Source organism: Meriones unguiculatus, chromosome 3 (assembly GCF_030254825.1).
Source record: "Meriones unguiculatus strain TT.TT164.6M chromosome 3, Bangor_MerUng_6.1, whole genome shotgun sequence".
NCBI classification, from domain to species: Eukaryota; Metazoa; Chordata; class Mammalia; order Rodentia; family Muridae; genus Meriones; species Meriones unguiculatus.
Genome location: NC_083351.1, coordinates 123177098 through 123196862, shown reverse-complemented (window position 1 = coordinate 123196862; position 19765 = coordinate 123177098). Strand labels below are relative to the sequence as shown.

At 37.4% G+C, this 19765-nt stretch overlaps 1 protein-coding gene across 10 annotated transcripts in view; it reads left to right on the top strand.

Annotated features, from left to right (window-relative positions):
- The window catches only part of Prlr (prolactin receptor), a 186617-nt gene that overhangs the window by 164638 nt on the left and 2214 nt on the right, over positions 1–19765 (top strand). For 6 of the 10 annotated variants that reach the window (XM_060380457.1, XM_060380461.1, XM_060380456.1 and 3 more), the window contains one exon: positions 1739–2687. The exons of 2 other annotated variants lie outside the window; for them this stretch is intronic. In XM_060380457.1, the coding sequence (XP_060236440.1) occupies positions 1739–2687 (949 nt within the window). Of the gene's footprint in view, positions 1–1738; positions 2688–17100; positions 19064–19765 lie in introns of those variants that run through there. 2 more of the 10 variants (XM_060380464.1, XM_060380465.1) reach the window with 2 other exon arrangements.

The following is a 19765-nucleotide window of genomic DNA, read 5'->3' as shown; positions in this document are numbered from 1 at the left end:
ACACACAATCATCAATCCAGTATGGCCCTCTCAATCATCCCTTTCCAGCGGCCCCTCCTCATCAGCACATATGCTAACAGAAGGAAGCACATGGATGACTGTGTTCTAAATGTCAGAGGGCAAAGAGAGAATGCTAAGAAACATGCAAAATCATGGTAAGGTTATCTGTATTGTCCACAGCTGCTCCTGGAGGCAGAGGTGACCAATTTATTCAGAGAATGAGTTAAGGAAGAGAGTAGATGTTTTAACTAACTACCACTATCTCCCTTACAAGAGAGTCCAAGCTTCCGCTTGAAGGTTCTTTACCTAAGATGTTGTGACAGATTTTTCTATTGTCTCCATGCTCCATGTGAGCAGCCAACAATACTGTATGAGCTGGTGTTTTCCAAAGCACGTGAGACTGATCCCAGACAGAATTAAAGCATGTGTCTCTAGGTTGAAATGTATAATTTCAATTTGACCTTAACAGTGATGTATAGAAGAGCCTTCCCTTTATTTAAAAGTAAAAGTCAGGTGATGTTATTACCATGAATTTAAGCTTATAAGAATTTAAAAAGTGAGTTTGCCTTGTCTTCCAAAATCACTTTGATTGCAACTATTACAACGAAGATTAGAGCTAGGGAGTTAGCTCTTCTGGTCCAGTGATCTTGCCACGGCTTTCCAGTCTAGTATTGACCTTTATAAAGCCAACAGGAATGTCTCAGCTAAGCAAATTACTTACTGTCTATCTAACAACTCAACCTGCTAGCCTCAGAGACTTCATGATAAATGGCTACTTTAGGGTTGTACTTTTTATATTGCTTCTTACGTTATCTCTAACGCTCCGAAGAACTGTCAGAGGTATGTAGTATTTCTCCCATCACGAAATGGGAGAAGCTGTGGTCCAGCAAGGAAGGTAACCTACCCAAAGTCATACATGATAAGGGATAAAAGCCAAAGCTTAGACATATGGCTTAAGTCAGAGGACTGAGAAGAGAGGGGAAATAAGAAGAAACTGGAAGAGGAGAGAGAGGGTTAAGGGAAGAGGAAGGGGAGCAGGAGTGGAGGGAGACAATATGGAATAGGAGGAAGTAAGAGGAGGAGGAAGAAGATGAAAGAAATGGAGAAAGAATGGGAAAATAACATCAGAAGAGATAGGAAAGGAGAGGTGGGAAGTAGTAAGAGGAGGAGCATGAGAAGGAAAAGGAGTGGCAGGAGAAGCCAGAGACACAGACCAATTCACTCTCACCATACTCCAGAAAATGTGTGCGGGGTGGAGAAGGTTTGCTAGGAGGCCAGCCACCACATCCCCGAACTACTCAGTCAGTGACTACCAGTGTCAGGTGTATGACTTCAAATGTTTCACAAGACATGTTTCATTTCAGAGTTATACACTCATGATACATTGAGTGCTATAGTACTGGCCCATTAAGTTCATGACCACTATTAGAGAAAAGGTGAAAAATTATGAAAAACCTAAAGAAAAGTAGTGGTAAATAGTATCCGCAAGGTGCTTCTAGGTGGCCTGACACACACTACAGTCAGGGGCGGGGGATCATCTGTGAGATGGCTCAAAGGAGCGTTCTGCTGAGTAGAAGGAGGTGGAAAGCTTCCATTCCAAGACTCAGCAAGACACAGCTTGTCTGCTGCCTCAGGAGCAAAGCCCCTTTACTCTGTTCAGATACCACTCAGCTGTGCTACTGAGTGTGGCGTGTGATGAAGCTAACAGCCGTCTCTCCTTGTATCTGTGTTTCAATAGAAGGGCAAGTCTGAAGAACTGCTGAGTGCCTTGGGGTGCCAAGACTTTCCCCCAACTTCTGACTGTGAGGACTTGCTGGTGGAGTTTTTAGAAGTGGATGCCAATGAGGACGATCGGCTAATGCCATCCCGTTCCAAAGAATATCCAGGGCAAGGGGTTAAGCCCTCACACCTAGATCCTGACAGTGACTCTGGTCATGGAAGCTATGACAGCCATTCTCTTTTGTCTGAAAAGTGTGAGGAGCCCCAGGCCTACCCCCCTACTTTCCACATCCCTGAGATCATTGAGAAGCCAGAGAATCCTGAGGCAAACATTCCTCCCACCCAGAACCCCCAAAGCAACATACCCTATTTTCATGCAGATGTATCCAAATCTTCAACATGGCCTTTACTGCCTGGCCAGCACATGCCAAGATCCCCTTACCACAGCATTGCTGATGTGTGCAAGCTAGCTGGAGGTCCTGTGAATACAATGGCCTCTTTCCTGGACAAAGCAGGAAAAAATGTTCTGAAGTTTTCTAAAACCCTTGAGACTGGAGAGAAGGAAGAAGTGGCATTGAAAGAGGAGATGAAAAGCTTCCACTCTGAGACTAAACAAAACACATCGTGGCCACTGCTCCAGGAGAAAGCCCCCACTGTCTATACTAAACCGCCAGATTACGTAGAGATTCACAAAGTCAACAAGGATGGAGGACTATCATTGTTCCCCAAACAGAGAGAAAACAACCAGACAGAGAAGCCCGGGGTTCCTGAAACCAGTAAGGAGTATGCCAAGGTGTCTGGGATCATGGATAACCATATCCTGGTGTTAGTGCCAGATTCATCAGCTCAGAACACAGCTTTGTTTGGGGAATCAGCCAAGAAGGCACCTCCATCGCTTGAACAAAACCAATCTGAGAAAGATCTGGCCAGTTTTGCTGCAGCCTCGAGCAACTGCAGACTCCAACTGGGTAGGCTGGATTACCTGGATCCCACATGCTTCATGCACTCCTTTCACTGATGGCTAGACTTATGGAACAATTGGCTAAAATGTGATTTTTCTTCAGGTAACACTACAGAGTCATGAAACAATGTGGTCTGCTAGCAAATGTTACAGAATGTGGGCTAAGAAAAGAAAAGCACTACTTCACTCCTTTTCATTCTCACGTTCAACACTTGCCTCTTCTCAACAGCTGATATCCAGAACAAATTGATTTGTTTCCTGTGATTTGTAGATTTGCTTTTTGCTATTAGTTATGTATATGTGTTCAGTGAAAAAAGCACATTGCCTACTGTTCTTGAGGGATGGTGCCAATAGGTATAGCCTCTGCAATACATTTGGCATGTGACAGAGAGTACAAATCCGCCAAAATGACTTAGCCCAAGATGATGACAGATATGTTGAAAATGCCATAAGAAAATGCTTCTAAGAACTGATTGCTAAGCCATTACACTCCTTTTTATTTTTATTAGGATGGCCCAAATATAGCACTTTTTGAAAGAATACATTCCAGGACACCAGCCAAATTGTTTACATCAGTCCTTATACCTTACTGACCCATTGCCTATATGAAAATGGAAATGCCCCTAATTTTTTCTTAAGGCAATTTGAATATGTTAAACATGGGTTATTCTAAATTTTATTTTATTCTAAGGCCTCTAGAAAATATAGTTTGGGAAAATAAAATTTTCTCCCAAAATTAGGCCAATGAATTCCACATAGTGAACCATTTTCAAATGTTTTCCGTCCTTCGTTTAAGCAGGACAGGTGATTTGTTATAGACCCTGATATTTTCTTAGTGGAAAAAAATTCCCAAAGACTAACTTTAATCTAAAAGGTTATCATCGAAGGATGCTAATAGAAGTGTTGCCTTATTGTACATACAACTCTACTTTAATACAAACCCATAAGTTTAGCAATGTATTTTTGAAGACTATTTTTCTATTGTTAGGCAAAGTAAAGACTATTTTCTAACCTCCCAGTACTGTTGTTTACGTATTCGAGTGGGTACAGTAATGTCTGCTGCAAGGTCACAGTGAGTATTCAAAGTACTTATAGTATATGCAATCTCTGTTAGAGGGAGATGCCAGGCCAAACCATTGCCCACTGAGGAATGTGGAATGGATGAAAAACTCAATCGATTACAATAGAGTACTTATCTGACTTTTATTTTATCTCCAGGATACTTTAAACAGCAACCATTACTGACTTAGGGTTTTAGGGCTCTCTATAGACCTAAAATATTTCTCCCATAAGCTTAGGGCCCCGCCCACCTGTGGGTGACTCTTACAAACCACCATGAAAAAAGAGAGTGATGACTGCTAATGGTTTCCAAGCGAAAGGTTTGACTTTGTTTTGTTTACTTTTTTTTTTTTTTTTTTTTTTTGAGCAATCCTGAACATGAAAGGATTTTAAGCAAAGCCAAACATCAGCATCTCTTTGGAATAGATGCCTTTGCAAACTCTTGGCAGAGGCTGTGCTCACATCAGAAATGTCCAGATAAAGGTTCTAGGAAAGCAAGCATCTACTCAGTAATTAAAAAAAAGCTTCAAAGGTCAGGGGATGGTAGAATATCAAGCCAACTTCAAGGGTAGGCTTCCTGAGAAGTCTCAAAGCCTTAGATCTCCATTTCTTAGGAGCAACCATGACTCATCGACTATACTCTGTCTCCCTTTATTTTTCATCTCACTTATTGGTAAATCAAGTTGCTAACTGGATATAGATCTGTACTCACTTCTTGTGAGTTAAATATTTCACCGAACAAGCACATGCTGATAGAAACAAGACTGAGATTCTCCGATGGCTGAAAATAAACATGTAGTCAAGGCTTTCAAAACTACAAATGCAAACACCTGAAGCATATTTTTCCAGTACAGAAACATTGTGATAAATAGAAGCATTCAGGAAAGTTGTCCAGGCTCATTGAATACCCCAAATCCTCCATACTAACTGTCTGAAGACCAACAACAATGGCATCACGTGGGCTCTGCTTGGAAATTTTGTTTGCAGCATCTCAAGCCTCTTCCAAAACATCCAGAATTGGAGTCTGCATTTACAAACTTCCAGATAATTTATGCGCACACTCAAGCTGGAGAATCATTTTTCTCTATGACCATTTTCATGATAGGTTGTTTTTTTCCCTCTGGGAAAGTATGAAGCAAGTCTACTTCACTGGAAATGAGCAACACTGTATGTAACAAGAAAGCAAAAACAAAGCTATTAGTGATCTAAAATTCACACAATAATGAAGATTCTATGAAGTCATACTAGGGAATGATGTGCAAAATCCACACAACTTCTAAGGCCAGTTAATCTAGTTCACCCTGAAAACTACTGACAAAGAGAATAAACCTCAAAGCCAGTAAAAACTAAACCTTTCCCAACATATTCTATTCCTTCCCAGGAGACAAATAAATGCATTTATTTACAAATTGCCACTATAAAATTGATAATGCATATGTTACTCATAGTTTGACATTTTAAAAATATGCTTTGGATATATAATTTTGCATATATGAGAAATATGGCTGACTAAAGTCAAGTTACATTCCACAAAAATAAGTTAATATCCATGAAGTAAAATCAAATCGATACTCCTATTCATTTATTAGAATCATTATAGTCAAATATTTTCTGTTGAAAGACAGCTGCTTGAGTGAAATGGTGCATAGTAGAAGCTAAGACACCTGGGCTCTAGTCCTATTTTACTTTGGAAAGACCAATTTTCTATTTGAGATTTCAGTTTTCTTTGTTAGACCAATAATCTCTAAGGCCTTTTGAAATCCAATATCCTTATTTCTATGACTCGCTGAATAATTGGAACTAATTTTTTGCAATCTTAGTTATGTCTTCAGACTCTTATAGAAATGCAGAAACACCTTCATTGATGTGCTCATGGTACTTCATTCTTTAAAGCTCAGCACCCATTCATCTTCATCTATTGCACATATATTTTATATTATACAGATATCATATAAGTCAGACTCAAGGATCATGTGCAAATATGTAGTGCTAAGAAAGACAGAGACATTCATCTTTAGAAAAATTACCTTTTATATATCAAGCCATGCTCATTCCTGTGTGGAGCCATCAGCCCTAATCTCTGTTCTTGTATGTACTTGTTGCCTGTTTTCTAATCATCATGTTTCATGAATAACCATTGCCCATGTAGATTAAAGAACCTTTTGCTCTGAATCATAAAAATGTATAATGTTGTAAAAACTATCTAAAAACTCAAGTTATAAAGCACATGGAAACTGAATATATCCAGTGGATGATTGATGGAACTTTAGGACATAAATGGCAAAACTTTCTCTGATAAGTTTTAACAAATGCAAAGAAGGAACTTTAATATGAGCACAACTTAGCATCAGCTGTGTCACTGATTCCTGATAGATGATACATTTTCCTAAGTGCCTGAGACCAGTTCTGGTAGTCAGTTATAGGTTAGTGATTCACTGTGGTTTGGTGGGAAGCAGCCAAACACTTGTTGCATGTGTAAAATCAAAACTGGGAGACTGTGCTTGAAATGATCCAAGAGAATCCCTGAGTCCTCAGTTGATGAACCGAGCTACAGGGGAAAGCTTGTCCTGATAGAAAACCATCTTTTTCTTTTTCCTTTTACTTTTTCCCTTTTTTTATTCAGCTACCCTTTGCTGCCCATCATTTGCAAAAAGACTCAGCCTACCCTTAACAACTTCAATTTAGCATAGACAAGAAAGAAACAGATTTGTATATGTTTTACAAAGTGCCTTTCTTTACTTTTTTTTTTTAAAAAAAAAAAAGGTTTCATTTTGGAAGAAAAGTGCATTGATTGGAAAATAAATTTTATCTTAAATGGCTTTCTTTTAAATAAATGGAGAGATGAACAAAAGAGAAGCCAAAGGGGGGATGACAAAATGATCTAAAGACTAACCAGTAAAATGTGCAGGGATTTTTGTGTATAGTTTAATTGAATCATCACAGAACTGCAGTGAATAGTGTCAATCACTTTGCTTGATGGGAGATAAACCAATCAACCCATGCATGATTCAAGACTCTCCTTTCTGAAACAAAATGTGGATGCACTCTTTTATGATACTGAATTGTATGCCAAGCCCTGAAGAGGATGATGTGTGCACTTTGAAGCTCTGCACACAAATGGAAAATTAGCAATGACCTTGAGTATCTATTCGCTGATTTGCCATGGCTGAAAGTTTCATTCATGCTTCATTGAACAAGGTTTCTTTTCTGATTTTTTGGCGTAAGCACAATACTGATGCTGGTAGGAGATTCTCTGAGCCCTCAATGCCCAGTTCTAGGTCACAGCACTGCTAGTAGGTTGCAAGACCTGGAACATTTCTTTTAATTCTGACCACTTGTTTCCTCTGTCTTAAATAAGTAGGTCAATCCTCTCAAAAAATGTTTCTATAATTTCTTCTAGGTCTGTCTTTAATTCTCACGAGTTAAGTAAAATCTAAAATTGCAGGTGAAAGGCCCAGGTGCCACTGCCAACATGCCCATGACCTAGGCAGTGAATGTGCAGAAATGCTTCACAAAAAACTGACCTCCATTTCTCTGAGTCAGGTAGACCAGAACCCTGAAACTCTGTTGGCTTACCAGTTCTACCCACTTATAGCCTTTTCAGTCCCTCTTTCCAGGACCTGTTGTTCTCCCAAAAGATCAATAGTAAACTTGGGGTCTACAGGAACAAAAACACCCATAAACAATAATTTTGGCTCTGCATACTCCACATAGACACAAACCCAAACTGAGATCATAAGTAATGCTTCATTTAAATATGCACATGTTTAAAGACTCAAGCCGGTAATTCATCATCTAACAAATCTGGGCTCTCTTGATGAGTAGATGCTGACCGTATTAAAGAGAATCTATAAAATATAGACTGTTTGCTTCCGAGTGTATAATCTAACCAGAAAATCTACTTACAATCACAATCCTTTCCTATGAATAATATATGTGACATCCGTAAATCACGTCAGAATTTTCTCCTCCAAGTTTTATTTTCCACTATGGTAACTTTGGGCTTGAGTTCTGCATGGTATCAATTTCCAATGGAGGAAAAAGGTAGAAAACAGAATGTCCCAAAGTATGGGGCATATCAGAGCCTCCACCAAATGGAGAGTAGCCATTAACTCAAATCTTACTGAAAATGGTGAATCTACATGTAATGATGAGTTAATTGCTAAGAGGCATAATAACTCATAAGACCCCGGGCCAATGGCTATTCCATTCATACCAATTCTTTCTATCTCAAGTTATAAAGCATTCAGACACATAGAGTAGAAAGGCTATATGGTCTGGCCAATGAATAAAGGGGCTCACAGATAATCTTAGTATGTTGATTAATATTTGCCTACTGTTTAAAAGGAGAAGAAAAATTTTAAAAACCTTTGTAACTGCAACAGTACTATCAAACATAAACTTAAATAATTATGGTCAAATTATGCCCCCCTGGATAAAGCTGAAAATACAGACTTAGTTTTTCTGTGCACATTTTGAAAACTGGGAAGGCAATCTTTTTATCACATTCTCTAAAATGAAAAAAAAAAAAACTACATTAGAAAAATACCTCTGAAAAATCATGTGTTTTACTAAATTTCTGAGAAAAATATGTTTAATTTTAAAAACTACCTCCCTTCCACATCCTAATGACCTTTCATCAAAGCTGCTTATAGTTAGAAATGAAAGATACCACATTTTATATTTGGACTGGTGTTGATGGAATAATTGATATGTTTATGTGTGACACTCCTCGTTCTAAAATATATGTTTTTTTTCCATTATATTGCTTTTGTGGTTCAAAACCAGTATATGCCATATTGAAATATATAATCATCTTGTTGTAAAATTTATCATGTAATACAATGAAAATCTTTATTTAATGACTTATGATCTAACATATCTAATTTCAAAATAATTATGTCTATGTTTGTAAAGCAAAACTAAAAATATGTAATCATATATGTAATCATGTATTTCTGTTGAAACTGTGAAAGTGCTGATTTTTTTTTCTCTTAATCTTTCTCTACAACTGATATTGTGTGTCACTGTATAGCTAACCTGGAGTATTAATGTGTTTAAAGTACAATCCACCGATTACTGAAATGTCAACCCTTTGGCTTTGCTTCATGTGATCCCTAGTGTTCTTTGCTCCTTGAGACTTGCTTTTGTGCTCTGTCATTAATTATAAACAGTGGAAGAGTCTCTTGTATAAACCAAAGCAATCCAGATGCAGCCCATTAAGTGATCGTGTCAAGCCATATTGAAGCAAAGACTCCGCTCTAGCATAAAGTTCCCTATTTCCAGAGCTGCCACTACCTCTTTCTTGCTCTTTCCCTACAAAATGCCAAGCAAAATTTAACCATAAGTGGGAAATTAGAAGTGATTGCTATTGTTGTCATTTTTAACCTAATAATAAACCTTCTAATTCATTACTTTGCAGATGTATGCTAAATTTTATGGATCATTTTTACATACCAATAGTTTGTAGACATTGGCTGAGGAGTCAAGTGCAGAAAGACTACACAGTAATTCATCAGATTTTTTTTAAAAAATATAGAGAGTGTATTTTTCCTATTAGTGAGTCACCTCAAGGTGATTGGCCAAAGCAATTATAACCTGTATCGTTATATTTGAAATACCCAACACAGTGCCTGACTCAAAGGTGTTTATTGCCTTTGCCTCCCTTGATTCTATTTTTTTTGTTTGAAATGCAAATGAACAGAATTACATGGATGTGGATAAAGTAGTTTCCTTGAAGAATGTTTGCTGCTAGAAGATCTATAATCATGAATTAGTAATTTAATTTTCCCAAACTGCCAAGAATTAAATATCCTCTTTATTTGATTTTAACCATCAAATATATTATGGTATCGGAAGAGCCAGCCATTCATCAGAAATAATACTATTGTGATTTTAAAGACTCATTTCTATGTGTCACTATTATTGTATCTAATTTTTTCACGTTAAAGGGTTATACAGTGTTAAACTCATATGATTTGTCTTCTTGCATTTTTTCACTCTGCAAATCTTTATTACACAATTGTACTTTGCAAATTTATTCATTTGTCTCCATCCACTTTCCAGGGACAACATGGATAGTTAAATCTTTGTTGATAATATGAAGATTATGCTAATTTCTCTCACTTCATTTTTACTGCATGCCAAAAATGCTTGCCAAACAGAATCTTAGACATGCCAGAATAATATGGTCACTATATTTCTATTTGTGTCATTATTGAAAATACCCAGCTCAGTGCCTGGCTCAATAAATGTTTGTTTCCCTTGCTTGTCCTTCTTTTTTTTTTTTTATTTGAAATGGGGATGAGCAGAATATCATGCATATGGCTGAATCAATTTTACTAAAGACTTTTTAAACCACGTAATGATCTATAATCAAGAATTTGTCTTAAGTTGGACCAAACAGATTTTCCCATTTGTCCTCAACCATCCCAATGACAAGGCAAAATCTCCCTCGCTTATCTCATTTGTATCATACAAGAAGTTGATAGAAGTAAAAATGAAATTGGATTTATGGGGATCAAATAAAGGGAACTCATTTATATATTGTAAAGGAAGGACCAGCCCATCAAAAGCTAAATGGAATCCTTTTGAACAGTGTGATTCTTCGCTATTATTAACATCTGTTCTGACAAAATCCATAAGATTAAGCATGAATAGGATAATCTTTACCTGTTAAGTAATTCTGATCTAGACTCATCCACTGCTCATGCTATGTTGACAGTGCAAGATGTGCGTGGATTGCTTAACGACTTCTATTCTGCTCCCATTAGTGCTGTGTCCTATTGGAGAATGGACATTTTCTTCCTTACACTGACTCTCATGCCCTAAAGTGTGGCTTTTGGCAAAACAGCACTGACTTCTCTGAGCTTCTTTGGGTACCATCTGTCTTTAATTCTAGGACTCGTGTGTATTTTTAATTTGCAACATTTGGAGTATGGGTCACCAAAAATAAGTACCATACAATTAATGGTAACCTGAGGACATAAATTGGGGGCATGTTTTCTGAATGTGTTGTGTGTGCTTTTCTGAGAGAAAACAGAAACTCAAAATTGCCACATCTTGCCTGAGTGAGGTCTAAAATTTGAACCTATTTAGTCCTCCTCCAACTATATAGTCTAAATACCCATCCCTCTGTTTAGAAGCTGGGAGATGAAACTTGCATCTTGTTATGTAGAATATAAAAAAATAAGGTCATTAAACTCCCCTTTGGTGCCCTAAGGATATTACAGATTATGGGAAGAAAATCCCCTGCTGTATTTGATAGCCCCTTTAAAGTGTGCAGGGGAAATCCAACCAGTTTCTGATATGTGAAATTCAGAATTCTTAACATCCAAAATTGTGATTCTTTTATGGTGAAGACCTCGCACATCGTGCTGCACAACTTCAGACATTCCTGGGAACATGAAATATTCTTCTTTTTTTAATGACCAGGTTCATATTAAAGAATGTTTTTTATACTGACTTAAAGCTCATATCATTCTATTAGTTTTATAAAATACTTTTAAGTCTTCTAGAAGATAACCAAAACACCAGTTGGATGCTGGTAATTGAGCAGGGGTAGAAGAAAAAAATGGTAATTTTATAAATGTATTTAGAAAAAAGTTGCAAATATCACCAATACATGTTTGGAGTGCTGTTTGCTTCTTATGAAACTTAGAAGGGAACCTTAAATCACATTTCTAGTAGATTTATTTTACATGAGCAATACCAGTAGTATTGCTGAACTAGTTTTCATGATTTTCCAATCCCTTTCCAGAGTCAATGTTTTTGCAATGGTAACAGTGTTTACATTAAATTCATTTTAATAAGTTGTTTCCTGATATATACTTATAGCATGTATTATATGAAAAATTGGAACTTGAGGCAAGCTCTTCCTTTAACAAACTTTATTTATTAACTTGCTTTTGTTTGGTTTGGTTTGTATTGGTTTGGTTTGGTTTCAAAAAAGAGGAAAATGCCATTCCAAACCTCTGGAACTAAAATATTGAGGCACATGCTAAAACATTTTATCTTAAGCCACTCATCCATGGCATGTTTTTCCAAAGACAAAAATTGTACTCAGCTTTCAACACCTTCTTTTATTTTTCTTCTAATTCAAAATTAAATAGGAGTCATGCTTCTAAATACACTGAGTTACACATCTCCTTCTACTCCCCTCCTGTTCCTTGTCTTTATTCATTCGCCAAATTCAAGTCTTGAAAATTCAAACATGAGAAGAAGCGTCCAGAAGTTTCTTGGATTTTCTCCTGGGAACAACCAAGAACAATCAGTAGGAGAATTTCCAAATCCAAGTTGCAATCAGATTGTGAAACCACACAATGCTAGTGACAGGACGGATATTTTCTAGTGTTAACGTCTTCTGAGCTAGAATGAGCCTACATCTTCACTTAAAATGTCACCTATGGTTTGATCATATTTTTATTGAATAAATTACTTCATAAGTGCCTGAAAATTACATAGAAAATGTAGCAAATGCCTCATTGTGAGCATCAAATTTCCTCAATAGCAATATTTGCCCCTACATGTTTCATATCCTTTTTTAACCAAAGGAACATCACAGAAGCAATCACACATGTTCTTCAGAACCAAACTCTTAACGCCTTCACTCATTGTTGCCCACAATCTTGCAGTCGTTGTATATACTGTCTATCTTTTTAGAAAAAAAACTACACTTACCTCATATCCACATTTCAGTGGTGTATGTAGTCCTTCAAATGTTAAGGATTCTGACATGCATAAGGTTCATCTTCTTGCTGCTGGAATAGAATTTTCTGTGTACTTTGATTCTGTTTTCTTTACCATTGACATAGTTAAGATATAACTAGTTTCCATTTATTGGTTCTATCTGCTGGGAGAAATTGTTAAGGATTTGTAGAGTTTCTTCATAACATAAATGTAGGGGTGATATAAAAAGCATACCTTTGCCTCCCTAGATACTGACAAATTGTTCTCTCCATGATGGTTGCACCAATATGCCTGTCCTATCCATGTAAGAGCCTCCATTTCTCCTCATTTTTATAATCACCAGGATTGTCAAGTCATCAAATTTAGACAATTTGATGAGCATTTAATTAAATATTCTTATTATTTTAATGTCATTTTCACTGATAAACCAATCTCACATCTGAACAATTCATTCATTACCTGCTTGTGTGATGCATTTCTTACACCATATCATGAATTTTAGCAGATCTTAATTTGTGCCTCTGTCGACTCCTGCCCTGATGCTCTGATACTATCTGTATGTCTCGTACAAAATCTGAATATCCGGCAAATAAATTTCCACACCGCTATATCCCTTCCACAAAACATTCTGTTCATTCAGTTATTCCTGGCATAAAAATGTGAGATGATCATATCACATCTCCTAAACTCTTGTGCTGGAACTAGACTGTTATGTATTGAAGTTGTGCATTAATCCCAAGAGAGGCTGCCAATTTAGAACGCAGTCCCTTACTTGTAGGCGTGACCTATTGATTTGTTTGCACTAGTCTTCAGTCAAGCTTTATACTTTTGAGCATTTGTGCTTGTTATATGAAACTCACTTTAGGTATCTGGTAAGTTTTGTTGTTATTGTCATTGGCACCTTTTGAAACAGGAAATATCCTATTCTAAGAAGTCACTGCCGGGTAGAAACATTCACTCTTTTTTAATATTTATCTTGTATGTTGCAACTTAACTCTATTAGTTCTTACAATATGTAGATTTTCTTGGATTTTTTTTTACAACTATATCCTCAGAAAACAGCTTTAAGTTTCCTTTTCAGTACTTATCCTTCTTATTTCTCTTTCCCAGTCTGTTACTTGGAGTAGGGTTTCCAGTGCAGCAGTGAATGTAAGCAGATGAATAAGGCCTTCTTTCTGGTTCCTGACTTTCAAAAGGAATGTGGTAAAAGTTTACTGTGAACTGGAACAGTATTGTGTATCATTTAAACATATCCTTTGTTATGCTAGTGAAATACCTTTATGTTCCTATTTTTATCATTAATATGTGACTTTTTCCATTAATTAATGAATAAATTATTATAGTGAAAATGTTCAGAGAAATATTTTCGGGCTAATTAACATTCTATTATTGAGAAAACAGCGTTTGCTCATTGTGTATTTTGCCAGTTTTATTAGATTTAATTTTCTTTTTAAAAATAGGGGTTTTGCACTTTTGAGATTGGTCATTTTTCTGCTTAAGATATAGAATTTTATGAGGTGATCACAGATAAATTAAGATCATGGTCTAAAGATTCCTTCTTCTTGTGGTTCTATTACCTTTTACCTTATGTTTCTGTAAGCTATATTATGAGGTGTGTGTATTGGCTTCAATTTCCAATCTTGCCAGTACAGTGGTTTTCAACCTTCCTAAGGCTGTGACCCTTTAATACAGGTCCCCATGTTGTGGTGACGCCTGACCATAAAATTATTTCATTGCTACTTCATAGTAATTCCGCTCCTGTTATGAATTGTAGTGTAAATATCTAATGTGCAGGATGTCTGATATGCCACCCCTAAGGGGGTCATGACCCACAGGTTGAGGACCACTGTTCAAGTAAGCTTCACGCTTTCGTTGTTAATTTTGATATCTTCAATCTCCTGCGATTCCCTTTATCATAACATCTGTTTTTTGAATGACACTAGCATTGTTACTCTCTTTTGGGTAGTGAACTTCTTGCCCTCACTTTCTACTGTTCTGTCACCATGATTTAGGTGTGTTTAACGAATGAACAGCTAGATTTCTGTTGGCCACTCCCAACTGAGATTGCTGTTTTTGCTGTTCTTTGGGATATGTGTTTTCCCCTCATTTAATGTATTCTTTCTTTCTTTTCTGCATTCTGAATCATACGAATGAGTCGGTTCTGTAATGACCATTACAGGTACTGATTGAGATCCTTGCCAGATAGCTGATCGTATGTGAGGCCTCCAAGTTTGGAGACACTCCCCCCACCTTCCAGGAAGAACAGGGGTGAGTGGGCAAGTTCCTAGAAATCTCACTCTGCTGTAATTGGAAGGAATAATTGTGCCTTGATTTGGGATGTTCAAAACGCAGAGCAGCTCTAAAATTACACCTCTTAAGAGAGGGGCTGATCCTCAGAAAGGTTCCTGTCATGCCGTTTACCAAAAGAGACACCGTAAGATATCTTTGTAAGCCCAATCCTTTTTCAGGAAAATTACCCATCCGTCATTCTGCCACATCTATTACTGAGTAACACTTTACAAGCAGTTTGTAGTTTCTCTCTCATATAGGGATGTAGATGGGAAGGCGGAAACCAGGCAAGCAGAGGCGGGGAGGAAAAGAGCAATATGGATGGCCAAATATGAACAAAGTACAAATACATACATACATATGTGTCAGAATGAAGTATGTTGTTTTGTATACCAAGTGAAAATAATAATAATAATAAGGAAGTTTTCTGAAGGAGCATTTTGTGTCAGACACTATGCTAGGGTGAGTAGGTGGTATGCATGTGCTCTGTGGGGTCTTGGGTCTTGTAGTTCAATAGGAAAATCAAAGTCACCTCTGTCCCAGGTCTCTGCAAAACATGGCGCTTTTTTTGAGACAGGGTTTCTCTGTGTAGCTTGGCTGTCCTGGACTCGCTTTATAGACCAGGCTGGCCTTGAACTCACAGAGATCTACTAGTCTCTGCCTCGCAGGGCGCTGGGATTACAGGTGTGCACCGCCTGGCAAGGATGCAGCTTTTTAAGAAGGAGCAAGTCCAATCATCCTGAGAGGAGGATTTACCCAAATTTCTTTGCACTTTGTGCCGCTTTGCAAGAAAATCAGGATTTGCATGAAACTAGTGATTCTGAAGCACGCTTCCACTTAAGTACTCTTCCTCACGTTTTTTTTTATTAATAATCTAGTCGCCCTTTTTATACCATTATCCGCAGTCCATTTGTGCTGAAATGGAAGGCCTATAATAGGAGGTTTCAGGTGACTTTACCAAAAACTCCCCCCGCCCCAAAAAGTGTTCTCTTTCTACTCCACAGGGCCTGAGAGCTGGAGATATAAAGGACTGCTTTGAGAATGCTGGCATGTACCCTTAGTAACATACTGGGATTTGCTCTGAAATTAGCAAAAGGCCTTGGAGGCAAAGGTCAAATGGATTTGCACTAAGAGCTTAGCTGATTAACAAGTGATAAACCTGTTTCCCAGTCTTCCATTCCACTCACTGATGGTGTTTGCCCAGCTTTTATTTTCAAGGGAAAATTCTCAAATTTTCCAAAATGATAAAAGACATTCTGCATTTGGGAAATAACTGCAGATGTAAATGGCCTGAGAGGAGATAAAACACAGCTGCTCCATGTCTCCTGTTCACTACTTGCCTTGCTGGAACTTCTCTGATCTTAGTGTATAATCGGGAAGAGAATGCCTCATCTGCCCAAAGAGGAGGGAGAAGAGAAAAAACAGTTGTCTCCTAAACGTTTTACAATCCAGAGGCAGCATCTATTTAGCTGGCATTCTACAATGAACACTGGGCAAGATTTGGACCTGATACTCCAGGTTACTCTCAAGGTGAGGGAGAAATTTTCCTAGATGGACTTTCTCTCCCTATCCTCCCAGAACCAATGGGTATTATTTCATTCTACAGAAATCAAATGACACACATCTTGAAATATGGCTTTATAAAACATCAATTAAATGATAAATTGATGCTATCTTATTGGCATACATATAAAATGTACATACATGTTGACCTAGGATCCTTTCTTCAAAGAATTTGTTCAAAGGAGGGGAGGGATTAAGTGCACACAACTCTGTGTGCAAAGATGGTGCAGAAGAACATATTAAATAAGATGTGGAGTCTTGCAGTAAAGTATAATTGCCAGTGTTATCCCTACAGTAAGAGGCTAAGCAAACTGGAATTGATGAATTTCCTTGAACCCAGCAGAGAAGTAAAGTTGAAATTGTCATCCTGAAACTTAGAGAGACAGGTGATTCCTAACAATTACAGCCAATCTTATCTAGAGTGGAAGCCACTGCGTCTGTAACTAGCAGGAACATTTAATTTGTGTGGTGAGACTCTCAGAGGTTAGGTATGGACTAACAGGAAAAGAGAGTCTCCGGCAGCCACCATTAGGATACTTCCTAAATTTTTATTTGTCTTGTCTATTAAAACATCCCTGGGTTGTCAAGGTTTAGATCAGCTTGTTCCTTCAGTTTAGCAGAGATCTGTTCTCCAGGGAGAATGACTTGGCCAAAGCCCTATATTGGAAGAACATTCTGCAGCACCCTCTACCATTCTGACGCAACTAAGGTAGAAAACAACAAAAACAAACAAGTAGCAACAGCAAAAGATTCAAACAGTAGACTGAAGCTGGTAAAGGGAAAACCCTGTTCTTTTGTATTGTTTTGTTTTGTTTCTTAAGTTATTCTATCAGAAAAGTAACTGTGAAGTTGCAGTCCAGAGACATGCAGCTACTGAAAGACTGAAGTATAATCATAAGAGTCCAGGACAACAGTGAGTACCTATAGCTTTATAGTTAAAAGAGCTGCCAGGCTGTAGAGATGGCTCAACAGGGGGCTGTTGTCACAAATGCTGAAGACCTGAGTTTAATCCCCTTGCAGGAAGAGAACTGACTCCTGAATGTTCTTCTCTGGCCTCCACACGAGTCGCATGCACACACACATGCACACACATTAAATAAGAAAAATAATTGTTTTTAAAGACCTGATGCCTGCAATTCTAGTAAAAGAAAGATTCTGAGGGCAAGTCAATGGCAAGAGTAAATACAACAGCAAAGATAGAATCCATCACTGGAAGGCTCAGGCAAAGGCAGCAGCTTACATAATACTAACACTGTCAAAGTCAAATGAAAACAAAACACAGTCAAGAAATTTTGGGAACTCCAGTTCTTAAGCTATGGAAAACATTACATAGGTCCCCATTTCTGACTAGGCTAACACAAAATCTCACAGTAAGGGTCTCTTTGCTTCAAATCCTATCATTCATCAAAAAGAGTCACAAAGGATTTTAAAGTGTTAAGCTGGAAAATATCTGAGGAGACAAAACAAATATAGGAGCCAGACTTAGATATTATGCAACTATCACCATTATCAGACAATTTTAAAAATTTGTGCTTAATATGTTAAGTACTCCAAAGAAGAAAGGGTATATATCATGTCAGATGCATATTATAAGAGGGAAAGAAACTCTAAAAGAGAATCAAGAAAGTGCTAGAAGTCAAAAGTACTATAACAGAAATGAGCAGTGCCTTTAACTGACTCTGAAGACTACATTCATCTAAGGAGGGAATCAGTGCATGTGAGCACATGTCTAGAAATTTCCCAAACTGAAATACAATCAGAAAAAGCAAAGGGGGGAGGGGACATCAAATCTTCAAAGAACCAGGGACTAATTTCAAAAGGTGTAACATAGTGTAATTAAAATTTCAGTAGGAAAGAACAAAAGAGAGTATTTGAAATAACAGTGGCTACCACGGTCTGAGTGTCCATATTATGGCCCCTGAGATTTGTATAGTAAAGTCTTCCTCCTCGAGGTGGTGGTCTGTGCACGGTTGGTGACTACATCCTAGAAAGGCATTCTTCTGAGATTAGTGCCTTTAGGAGGGAGATCCTAAGGAGCCTGCTTGCCCTGCTTCTGTGTAAGGATGTATGGAAATAGCCATGTGTAAGAACGATGGCCTCAACGTATGCAGAAGCCTGTTGACACCGTTTCTTGGACTTTGTAGCCTCCAAAACAGTGAGAAATATTTTTCTCTTTCATAAGTTAGTCTCTTTCACATCAGCCTACATGAGCTAAGACAGTAGCAAAGAACTTTCCAAAAGTCAATAAAATACATAATGGAGTATTATAAAAGAATCTGAGAAAATGGCTCAGATCTTTCTTCTGTATGAAAAGTTGAATTACGGGTAGTTTATTAAATTGCATTAGTATGAAAACAAATGTGTACTCCTGTATTTGACAAAATTTGCTCTACGCCCTAAAATGCCTAGTTTAGATAAATTTCTGTAGGATGCAGAAAAGAATGTATACTCTGACCTCTGGGTGCTACATTCTTTAGCCAGCTGTTAAGTCTACTTGAACTACAATTTCATTTAACTCTGATGTTTTTCTGTTCATTTTTTTTTCCTGGATGACACATCATCTGGTAATGAAAGTAAGGTGTTAAAATCATGCCATACTATTAATGTATCAATTATACTTCTTTTAAATTGTCTGATAATGGCAATACCTGTGTACTTTCAAAAAATAATAGCATTGTTTTCTACAACTGGGTGTGCTGAACACTGGTGTCTGTATATTTATAATCATTATATAATATTGATAGATTGGTTCTACTTTCTATATAAATTATGTGAACTTTCTTATCACTTCTCACTAGTTTTGTTTTAAAGTAGGCTTTGTTAGATATGAGTGAGTGGGGATTCTCCTCCATTCTATCAGCTACGGATATCTTTTCTACACTTTTTGGCTGTGTTTTTCTTTGCCAATTAGATACATATCTGGCAAGCAGAAAACAATCAAATCACTTTTTTGTGTTGTTTGGAGAGGGGTTGTTTTGATTTTTTTATCAAATACTGGTCTGGGTCATTTAATTGGAAACTTGATATCATTAACAGCAGAGTTATAACTGGAAGATACATAATAACTCCTGCCACTTGTTGGTTATTATGTAATATTTGGCCCTTTCCTGTCTTCATTGGCTAATCTACTCTTCAAATGAGATGTGGTCTTTCCTATATTTACATGGCTGTGAAAGACTTTGAGCACCACAAATAAAGATGAGCAGAAAAGGGAGAAGAACCATGGTGTGTTATAGTTAAAACACTAACCAAACAGAATGAGGAAAGACTGTGAAAGCTGCAAGGGAGAGCACCATGTTACATATAAATCCACTTGTCTAGGGTTCTTGGTGCCTCTTGGACCTACATGTCTGTCTTTTCCCCAAGATTTTGGCACTCTTTTCTATCATATTTAAAATGTTCTATTTCTTTAGTTTGTACCTAGTCTCCCTCTTTTTCTCATCCTATGATTCACACATTTGGCCTTTTAATGGTGGCCCAGAAGTC